The following is an 11668-nucleotide window of genomic DNA, read 5'->3' as shown; positions in this document are numbered from 1 at the left end:
CATTATTAGTTGCCAATGTCTAGATATCAAACAATAAATTTCATTGGTAAAAATAAATTAGTTGTCATTGAGAGACATCAAATTATCAACCTTTTGGTAAAAAATAAATAGACTCAGGAGTTCAAATAGACCAATAAATAAACTCGCATTATTAGTTGCCAATGTCTAGATATCAAACAATAAATATCATTGGTAAAAATAAATTAGTTGTCATTGAGAGACATCAAATTATCAACCTTTTGAAGTATAAGAAAAGTAATGTATTTGGAGATTGTTTAGTTTAAATAACAAACATGGCTTTTCTTTTCAAAAATATTTGTTTTATTTTTAATTTACATATTGTGTACTAAATTATATTTTCATGTAAAAATTAAGATAAAAATAAGTACTATGTAAACATTGAAAATTAAATTTTTAAAAATTAAAACTAAATTGATACAATGTATAAATATTAAATGTGAAATGTATTAATATATCTTTTCCATTAGTCCATTGATAAAAAATAAAATAAAATATTGATGACCATTTTATGACTTTTTATAGTAATTTGATTACTAAATTTAAATAAACTTAAACATGAAAACGGTTTTTAAACTTAAATATAAAATTAACCCTCAAATTATGTCACTTTTCTCACTTAAGTAATTGACTTTTTTTAAATCAAAAGTGGTAATTATACTAATAATTTTGTCAAATCTTGATACCACCCATAAAAGTCGTGTCATGTTTTTATTGAATGGTGTACATTTATTTAGGGGTAAAATAAGATAATTGATAATTAAGAGGCTCTAAAATACCTAAATGGGAAAATCGATATAGCTTGGGGGACAATTTTGTAGTTATTCCTTTTTCTTTTCTCTTTTTATGCTTTAGGTTTTCAAGAAACTAAGCTGACATAAAGTTTATTACGTATGCAGGTTCTTCAAAAACTGAAGGGGACGCTTAGTCAGAGCCATGGGCGCTTTGCACATTGTTTACCATGGAACATCCCCCGACAACATTCAGTAAGCTTGCTCCGGACCAAAAATTATTCAGACATTCGAAAACTTCGAGTCTCTTAGCTTCATTTTTGTAGGTGAAATACATGGCAAACTCGAGTTGTGTGACTCCCTCGAATTTCTTTCAGGGAAACAGATCCTGAATGTCAAGGATATCAGCAAGCACGCCGGCTGCAGTAGTATCATTCCCAGCTCCCGCGCCTTGAATAACTAAGGGTTGTTGACTATAGCATCGACTATATATTTCTAGCTGCAATTTCATCCGGTGAAATGTATTTCAACTTCATATCTAATAACTTGGAAATTGGAGCAAAGTAGGGTTTCCGATATTTCAGAAATTATCGACCACAGCGATTAGAATTTTGAAGTGAGAAGGAACCGATACCAGATAAAGAAAAAGGTAAGCTTACCACATTGTCACTTCCCCTCAGTCTTCCCAAAGCCGAATTCTTAGGAAGTTCTTGAATCCCGACGTTGCACCTAAAAGCAGAAACAAGGTCAAGGAACCATTAGATTATAAGCAAGTTTCAGGACGGAAACATAGCAGATGGTCACGGTAATCAAGTCCACTTTAAGGATATTTAAACAGAAATTAGCGGAAGAAGACTGGTTAGATTTAGTAAACATTATCAACACTGTAAATGAACCTACTTTTAGTCCTCTACACATTTCGATTTGGGAAAGTGTTCTGTTGTTTGCAGCAGTGTAAGACTATATGGTTATATGTGAGATATCCATAATTAATGTCAGACCTAAGATATGAAGAACAAATCTCAACAACTTTTCAAATCTGCAGGTGTTTGTCCATCCATCGAGATGTGCTCCGAATGAATGCATATCAACATTTCTATCCGTGTTTTAAAAGGAGTGACATGAATATGCAAATACCTTGCGCCTTCTATCACGCAGACATAACGGAGGACATTCCCATTGAGTGAAGCTTTTTTAACTCTCTCTTCGATATTGTTATCAAGCCTTACAACACCTCCATTCAAAAATTCTTCAACAGACATCTTATTAGGTCCCATTTCTTCGGGATACAAGCTCTCAATCTACCAAAAATAAAAGAAGATCAAACCATCAAAACAACTTAAAACGAATTGGCAATTGATAAAGGGAGCCAACTTGAATATAAGACCAGGAGAAACCAAAGACTTTAATGGATTCAGGATAACACCACTAAAAATCAAGAAATTTCCATGAAATAACCAATTTTAAAAGTTGCAGTAAATAGAATTCTTTTTTCACAATCTGTCATACCATTCAAAAGAAAGATGTTAATTGGACATTTTTGCAAGATTTGCAAAATATTAACCCGCATAACTTTTAATACCCAATGGATATAATTATCAGCCGAGAGAAAAAGGGGTATGATTATTACAACTTCAAAGCAATAGAGAGTTCCGGTACTAACCTTTATGCTACCTAAGTCAATGCACTTCCCAAGAAGTCGGGCAAGGATCAAAGCCTGTTTCAGAAAACTGAAACTACATGACACATACTCGAAGCAATAATTAAAATTCCATAGTAACAAAATCAAATTCACTGCAGAATATTGATGCAAGTATGAAAGTCCATTTCATCACTTATAAATAAAATATGTGATGGTGACTATCACTAATTCCAACTATAATCCATGAGTCTAAGTATAAATCGATTTATGCATCAAGGGTTCCAGCCATTAGCAGAATTTATATGTTTAGGCCAAACCGAGTCATAGTAGTTTTCCTATGCAAAGACCACAATGGCTATTTAGTATTTATGCCTATGTTATATATATTTTACACATTTCTGTTATCATCGAACAGTAAACATCCAAATTGTTCTCAAGTTTACCATGCAAAAGTTACAAATATTTAGAGACAGTTTATATTGATAAATGCAATGCATGCAATTTATATCTGAGTAATCAAGAACATGGGAACATATTCATATTTGAACCTTCCTGGCAACATCCATTCCACTGAGGTCATCTCGTGGATCTGCAATGACAAGATTAAGCAATAACATTACATTTATATCAACTCTAAAAGATCTTGTAGGATCATACTTTCTATAAAATAACATGGGTTGAATACAAGATACAAACTTTTAAAAGGGGGCAAATGAATCATGCATAGAGAAAAGATGGCGAATTTATTTTTATAAATACCTGGTTCAGTGTATCCTAAGCTTTTAGCAGACTTAACGACTTGGCTCAATGGTTTGCCATCTTCAACCTCACTCATTACATAACCCAATGTACCTGTCGATATGAGATTTATATATAATACAAGCAAATCAAAACTGAAAATGGATGCAATTGATAACACTATAGAAAACCAAGAGTCGACCCACAAATCTAACGGTATAAATTCATCTCAATGCATTGACAAATTTGTACCGCTTATACTTCCAACAATACGGTGGATGGGGTCTCCAGATGAAATTATGCGATTTATTGATGATATGACTGGCAGACCAGCGCCAACCTAACAAACAGCAAAAACTAAGTCAGTAGGAAAAGCTTGAAGCATTGCAGTTGAGTGCAGTGCAGTTATATCAAACTGCATCTGCACAGCACGTAAAGCAAAAAATATTTTAAGGAGATCATTTCAACTTCACTTACAGTTGACTCATGCCGTATGCGGCGAGGATATGAAACAAATTTGTCATAATCCTCCTGCAGGACGATGGAAACAAACATCATGACAATTTAGACAAGCAGCAAGGTATAGATATGAAAATCATACAAATATATAGAGAAAATGTTAATGACAGAAACAAAATCAATCAAACTGATTCAAGTATGCTAATGAAGCTGAGCTTCTTACCATTGTTGATGTAAGAGGTTTTTTATTTGCTAGAACAACACAGCAACCCAAGTTGACCCCTTCCTTTAGCACTCCAATCGTCTCAGAACTGGCCGAGCAATCTACAAGGGCTAAACCTGTGGCAAAATTACAAAAACATAAACATTTCAGCGACCACAAACTAAGTTTTTCACATCAAATAAATCTAACAACATGACTACAAATTCTGGGGCAAAAATGTCAACATCCACACAGAAAGAACCTGTTGATTTTCCAAGAATTGATGCAATGTCTAGCACTTTTGTCCTTGATTCTGAATTGGAGAACACTTGAGACTCACCTACATTTAATATTCAACAAAGAAGCATAAGTAATACCATGAAAATACAATAAAGAAGCGAGCAGCTCTTGTCTGATAAACAAAAATATATAAAGAATTTACCTAAGCTAGTAAGTTTGGACAATGAAGAACCATCTGATTTTACCCTACAAACTTCAGCTAAAATGTTATCATCCAACTCTTTTTGTTTAACATCTGATGCAATGATTAGTGATTTGCTATCAGATACTCCCACAACTCGTAAATGAACTCCCTGCAATGCAACACAAGAGCTGAATATTAAATTTTACACATTCAAAATCAGTACAGTTATGTCTTCTCCATTACTCGTTTCACTTCACAAACAATTCACCCAATGAACCAAAAAAAGAAGGCCAACTTGAACAATGCAAATGAAGCTAGAATGTAAAGATGACAACTCTGATGGGGAAAAAAAAAACCCAAAAAGGGAAAAGATTGAAATAATGAAATAAAAAAAAAAGGTACCTGCTTGGCGTGAAGTGATCTGCAGGAAACAATGTGTTGGAGGAGTTGGCGTCCAACACCTCCACAACCCATCAAAATTAAAGGGATGACCTTCATCGTTTCGCTTTGTGGTTGATGTTTCTGGTTTTTTGGGTTTTCCTTCTATGAATCGAAAACTTTTGGGAAATTTTATACTGAATCGATGAAAACAGTGGACACGAGGGATTGAAAAGAGAGTATTTTCGCAAAGTACCTTCCCTACTCCTTTGATGGCTTTTAGTTAATTGGGTTAATATCGGTAAAATTCAAAATAACGGAGTCACTTTTCTAAAATACAAGTTTCTATACTATATGTAAATCACTATCACGAGTTAACCGAGAGCTAGAGATCATGGGTCCGCTTAGGTCCAAGTAAAAATTTATCTCACTTTACTAGGCTCGATCCGAAATGTAAATCTAAAAATTTGATCAAGCCCAATTCAAAAATGTTAAAACTTGAATTCAATCAATTCATTCATATTAATTTTTTATATTATATTTTTACATAATCTTTAAATATATATTACATCAAAAATATTAAAAATATTAAAATAAATATTTTCAAATTAATTGAAAATAAATTATAAAAAATATGTATACTTAAATAATATTAAGACAGATACAACTTAACAAGAAAATGTCTCTAAAATAATAACAAAATTAACAATAAAATAAGTGTTATAAAATATCTAAACAATAACAACATAATAGTGAAATAGTAGCAAAATACAGAGAAAATAATAAGAAAAAATCATTAAAATAAAAAAAGCAATTTTTTTGTCATTTAGTAAATTCGGGGGAGCTGAGATCAGACAAAAAATATCTTACCCAAGACCTGACCCATTTTTAAAAAGGGGCCTTATTTTTTTGTCAAATCTCATTTCTCGGGCCCATATTTTTACCCAAACCCTCCCGTTTTTTATCAAACCGAGTGGCCTAACTCATAAGCAAGTTACCAAAAACCAACTCAATTAGAAATTTATAGCAATGTCCTCCCGAAATTAAAATATTATTTGAGGGTATTTTAATCTTTTCACTACTCGAATTAGGAAATGATAGCAATGCTCTTATGTAATTAAAATAAGTAATATTATTCAAGTGTATTTTAATCTTTTCACTATAAAAAAATAAAAAAAATATGCATATAGGAATTCAAACCCATACCACTTGCATTAATAAAACATTTAATTTACCATTCAACTAAAATTTTATTTTAATATTTTTATCCATTTTACTTTTATTATACACATTTTATTACATCCATCAGTTATAGCTATACTACTTATTATTTATTAAGTGTTTTATTGAGTTGATGTCATCAACTCAATTAAAAAATACAAAAATATTATTTATTAATTAGAGCGAGTTGCATCAATAAAACTTTTAATTTACCACTCAACTAAAGTTTTATGTTGATATTTTTATACATTTTACTTTGATTATGTATATTTTATTACATCTATCAGTTGTATCTATACTACTATTTACTAACAACATATTGGCTTGCTGAAATAAAATAGAGTAGAAATGTAATATTTATATGATGGGAATAGAATAGAGACGTAATATGTAATATGTTGTTTTGTTGATTGAATGGAGTACACATATAATAATATTACATTGTTTGGTTAGTTAGGATCATGATATAAAATAAATTTGAAAAAATTATTTTACCTTGTTACAAATATTAATTTATTTGCAAGTTAAATTTATTATTGTTTTAGTTTATTAAATAAAATATTATTAGCATTTAAAATATTGTTTTAAGATATTATATGTAAATAAATAATTAAAATGATATTTTATTAATTATATTTAAAGTATATATAGATGATTTAAATTAATATTTATTAATATTTACATTAAAATAATATTAAATAATGTTTGGAATAAGTGGTTGGACCGATTGACCCATGAACCGGTACAAATCGATTTTTTATTTTTTAATGTATATAATTTTATGATTTTTAAATAATTTATTAAATGATATTTCCATTTACATACTTAGGGACCAATTTTGAACAATGTTCAATTAATTTTATTTTATTTTCGAACTTCAATTATTTGATTAAATAATAATTCAAAAACTTAAATTAATTCCTAGGTTATTTCCATACTTAGTGAGAAATCATATTCATTTTTAATGTAGTCCATTTCTCTAACTTTATCATTTCTATCCATTTGATTCTATATGCAATTCATTTATAGCTTCAATGAGCTAGCTACTCGTGATTTATAATTAAGTTTTAGTTTTTTACCTATTAATTATAAACTTGTTTAGTCACGAAGTTATTCCATTATAGTATCATGACTAAGCTCTCCCCAGTTTATCCATGACCTTGTCATAAGTATGTTATCTTCATAGGATTTTTTTTAAATCTCTTAAGGATAAATCCATTCTCTCAATATGATCTTATTTTATTTTATGATAACTATTACATTTTCCTTCATAAAAAGTCAATTACTATCAAATAGTAATTAAGTCATTTATCACAAAAACAAACAACTTATGGTCACGTTTACTTTTCATCTATTATGTAATGCTAATAAAAGGATATCATTTATCCATTTCTTGACCAATGAATTCCACTATTGTGAATGATACTACATACTGCAAAAGTTATATACCCAACGCACCAGCTTTCAATTCCTTATCTATTTGAACTCAGGCTTTTACTTACATTAAAGTATATGAGTCACACATATATAGTCCATCATCCACTCAAGATTAAAGTACGTCACACTATGAACGTCACAAGTGAATAAATTCATAAACGGATTCAGGATCTATTCTATTTGGGTCATGTTCGATGCACTGTCAGTCTAGTCAGTTACATCTATGTCTCTATCTTCTGGGAGTCATCCGCTCTAATGTCCAAGACAAAACATTTCCTCAATTAGCTTTGATAGACATCATATTAGTTTTTCAATCGATGTATTCATTTTCGATTAGATTAATGACATATTTAGGTTCATCTACTAATATAAATTATCTTTCTGTATTACAATTCGATCACATAATATCAATTACTATTAGTTAAATGTTAGACAACCAATAAGCCAATATTTGCTTTCATTTTGCTTTACGTGCAAAAAGACATTAAGGATAATATACAAAGGGTATTAATTTAATTAGTTAATATTTTTATTAAACCAATTTGTTCAAAAAATATAAGTGTACGTATACGAAAATACTACACTTAGGGCACTAAATCCAACAAGTACTAATGAAAAGACCAAGACATAACTAATTATAACACTCAAAAAGAGGTTCTAATACTGAAATTAATGAAAATGAAGAGATGTTTATAAGTTATGTCTCTACGAGAAAAAGATGGAATCGAAATGAAACAATTATCGACAACGTTTTTGCATATAATATTATTATTGAAATAATGAATAAAAATGAGGATCTTAAACCTAAATCTATTGAAGAATGTAGACACAAATATGATTGGTCAAAATGGAAAGATGCAATTCAAGCAGGATTAAGTTCACTTTCAAAATGTAAAGTTTTTGGACCAATAGTTCGAACTCCTAAATGAGTAAAACCCGTTGGGTAAAAATGAGTGTTTGTGCGAAAATAAAATAAGAAAAATGAAGTTGTATGATACAAAGCATGATTAGTAGCACAAGCTTTTCAAAAAGGCCTAGTATCGATTATGAGGAGACATATTCTTTAGTGGTGGATATAATTACTTTTAGGAATCTTATTAACTTGGCAGTGCATGAAAAGCTAGATTTGCATCTAATGGATGTTGTTACAACTTATTTATATGGTTCACTTAATAATAAAATTTATATGGAAATCCTTGAAGGATTTAAAATGCTAAAAGCATGTAAAAATTCTTAGAAAAGTTATTCGATACGTTTGCATAAATCTCTATATGGATTGAAACAATCTAGGCATATATGGTAAAATCGACTCAGTGAGTATAAAACTGATCCAACATGACCATGTGTCTTTATAAAAAGATCAAATTCGAAGTTTGTTATAATTGTTGTGTATGTTGATGACTTGAATATTATTGAAACTCCTAAAGAGATTCAAAAGGCAGTTGGTTATTTAAAGAACTAACTTGAGATGAAAAATCTTGGAAAGACTAAGTTTTGTCTCGGCTTGTAGATCGAGCACTTATTAAATGGAATTCTTCTTCATTAATCAACTTACATGGAGAAGATCTTAAAGTGATTTTATATGGATACGGTGTAACAACCCGTTTTTCAGTAGTGTCAGAAATAGTAGTTTTGGGATAACAATTTCAACATGTGAGTCTGTAAATATTATTTATTTAATATTTATGAGGTCATTAAAGTGTCGTGTTAAAGTTTGGTTCGTTAATTTTGACATTTGGATAGTTAATTAAGGAAAAATGACTAAATCGTAAAAATTGCAAAAGTTAATCGCTATTAGTTTATGTGGATTAAATGAATATAATGACATAATGGAATGGTTTTAAAGGAAAATTAGACCTCACTAGTTTGTGATTGGCAGTTGATGCCATTAAATTAGTAAAATATTAATGTTTGTTTAAGGTTAAAAAGGTAAATAAATAATGTTAATAAACATAAGAAAACATGCCATCATCTTTTCATTCTTCTTTGTTTAAATTGAAAAGCCTATTTTTGGAATAGAATAGAATCGACCAAGCTTCAACTTTCATGCATGGTATGTTATTCAAACTTGTTTCTGGTAAATTTTATATTTTTGAGATCGTTGTAGCTTAATATAGCTAGCCCAGAGATTATTTTGTGAAATTGTCAAAGTTTTGAAAACTTTCCATTGATGTTCTTGAAATTTTTCTTGATGTTTATGTTTGATTTTAAATCTTGATGATGAAATAGTACTATTTTCTAAAGTATTTTTGAATAGTTTTGAGTTTATGGACTAAATTCTTAAATTGTTAAAATTGGCTTGAAAATTCTGTAAATTTTAGAACTTGAGGGTTGGATAGAGATGATAATGAATTTGGAATAATAATTTTGAGCTTAATTGTGAAAAATAAGCTTATTTCGTTTTTAGGGACTAAATTGAACAAAGTGCAAAACTTTAGAGAAACTGTGAAAAATGTTAATAAAAAGTAATATGCATCAAATTAAATGTTTTAATGTAATTGGGATTGGTAATTGAAATAAAATTATCATATAGATCAAGAACCGTTAGATAATTGTGAAAAAGAAAAAATTACTGATCAGTCTCTAATATTGCTATCTATGTAGTTTGGCGCTGGTAAGTTTATACGATTTTTTTTTGTATATTTTGATAATATCTTATTGAATTCTGTATATTATGGATGTTGTATGTAAATTCAAATGTTATAGTTGATAAATGTGAGAAAAATGGATTGAAATGTAAATTGTTATACGGTTACGTGTATCGAGCCCGGATGAACATAGGATAGGATACAATTGGCATGCCAATAGGTTATTTTGCGTGTTATACAAGATTGACTTTTGATAAGATGATGATTCATGACCTGTTATTATGCACTAGATATACCGAAGTCTAGTATTTGTTACGGATTACCGAGTTATATTACAGTGACCTTGGTGTGTTTCTAGGGGAGGATGTAAAGCCTACGGGTTTAACACTTGGTGCCCAATCATGTTTTTGGAGGGATGTTAGCCTACGGGCTAGGCACTTAGTGCCCAAGCGTGTTTCTGAAAGGATGTTAGCTTACAGGCTAAACACTTGGTGCCTAAGTGTGTTTTTGGTTGGATTGGCTAGGTTGAGCATTTTGGTGTGTCTCAGGTGGATAAGCACGTATTTGTATACATCCGTTCATTGTGCGGAATTGTGCTTGTTGAATAATATAATGACTTGTATTAATTTGGTGATAATGTCTTGTTTATGACTTGAAAATATATATACTCACGATTATGATGATATGTAGTAACTTGATATGGAATGATCTTGTTTAACTTGAATGGTTATTCGATTTGTAAGTTATGAAATCAACCTCATGATATGGTTGTAATGACAAGACTGTGTTTAATTAATGATTTTGTTAAGTTATAATTGTGAACATAAGGTATGTATATCGTTTCCGACCTATGAACTTACTAAGCACTTTAAAGCTTATTTGTGTCATTTTTCCTAGTTTCTTGTAGGTATTGTTTTGTGGAACTGAACAATTAGATCAAGTTGAAGATCATACTATCCAGTTATCTTTCGGTAGACTTTTAAAACATTTATTTTGGGATATGTGACATGTAATAAGAGTAACTTGTGATTGTATATAAGTGTTCATTATAAGTGGTATATTTTGTGCTTGAATATAAGTTATGCGTTTGAGGTTAATAATGTGGTTGATCATGGATTGGAATGTGATGGTATAATGGTTGGAATTGTTTTGAAAGGTTAATAGCATGGTAGATGAAACGATGATTGTCAAAGATATATACATATACGTATTTGGTCATTTGATACTTGGTTGTGGTATTGTACCTTGTTGGTTGTTGCAAAAAATGATGATGTTTGGCATTTTATATGATATTGTTAGGTAAGTTAGAATTTTTTAGAAAATTGATGTAAATTATAGGTTTGTTTATTATTTGTGATGGTGCATTATGGCATATTGGTTAAAATTAGGTAAATGGTATGCTTTTGGTGTGATTTGAACAAGTGGAATAATTTGTTAATGATATAGTTATGGCCTAAATAAGCATGAAATGGTATGACTTGCATTGAAGGGACATTTAGGTTCACACAATTTGACAAACGACTGTGTGCTTCAAATGGGCAAGTGGCACGACCGTGTGCTCTGTTTGATTTAGGTGTCAATTGGTATACACGATCACAGTTTGTTACACGGTTTGGAGACACGAGTATGTGTCTCCATCTACACGATTTTAGTTCTCACATACGGCTAAATAACACAGCCATGTTCCATAGCACCACACAACACCAGCTTGTCACACGGCCTAGCCACACGATCATGTGACCTCTATTTTCTGTTTTTACCATACTTTTTGTTTTGTTTCAAATTAGTTAATATTTGTTTCTAAACTAATTTTGAAGATTTGAAGGTTTT

General features: G+C 30.2%; 1 protein-coding gene across 1 annotated transcript; it reads right to left on the bottom strand.

Annotated features, from left to right (window-relative positions):
- Positions 1–673: 673 nt before the first annotated feature.
- Positions 674–4944, bottom strand: LOC108461241 (uncharacterized). Its single transcript, XM_017761011.2, has 12 exons — positions 4617–4944; positions 4233–4383; positions 4053–4130; positions 3812–3927; positions 3607–3660; positions 3382–3469; positions 3151–3243; positions 2940–2980; positions 2413–2466; positions 1887–2050; positions 1409–1478; positions 674–1248 (listed from the first exon to the last, which is right to left on the bottom strand). Exons 1-12 carry the CDS (start codon positions 4710–4712, stop codon positions 1123–1125), a joined length of 1131 nt encoding a protein of 376 aa, XP_017616500.1. The 5' UTR covers positions 4713–4944; the 3' UTR covers positions 674–1122.
- Between the last annotated feature and the right edge of the window lie 6724 nt (positions 4945–11668).

The sequence above is a fragment of the Gossypium arboreum genome, chromosome 1, assembly GCF_025698485.1.
Source record: "Gossypium arboreum isolate Shixiya-1 chromosome 1, ASM2569848v2, whole genome shotgun sequence".
Classification (NCBI taxonomy): domain Eukaryota; kingdom Viridiplantae; phylum Streptophyta; class Magnoliopsida; order Malvales; family Malvaceae; genus Gossypium; species Gossypium arboreum.
This window is presented reverse-complemented; position numbering and strand designations above follow the sequence as displayed.

Excerpts from the sequence above, each read along its gene's own strand:
- LOC108461241 (XM_017761011.2), bottom strand. The coding sequence starts at position 4,712 with ATGAAGGTCATCCCTTTAATTTTGATGGGTTGTGGAGGTGTTGGACGC. Across the intron at positions 3,470-3,606 it reads GCATACGGCATGAGTCAACT|GTTGGCGCTGGTCTGCCAGT; the intron begins GTAAGTGAAGTT and ends GCTGTTTGTTAG. Across the intron at positions 2,467-2,939 it reads GAATGGATGTTGCCAGGAAG|GCTTTGATCCTTGCCCGACT; the intron begins GTTCAAATATGA and ends TTTCTGAAACAG.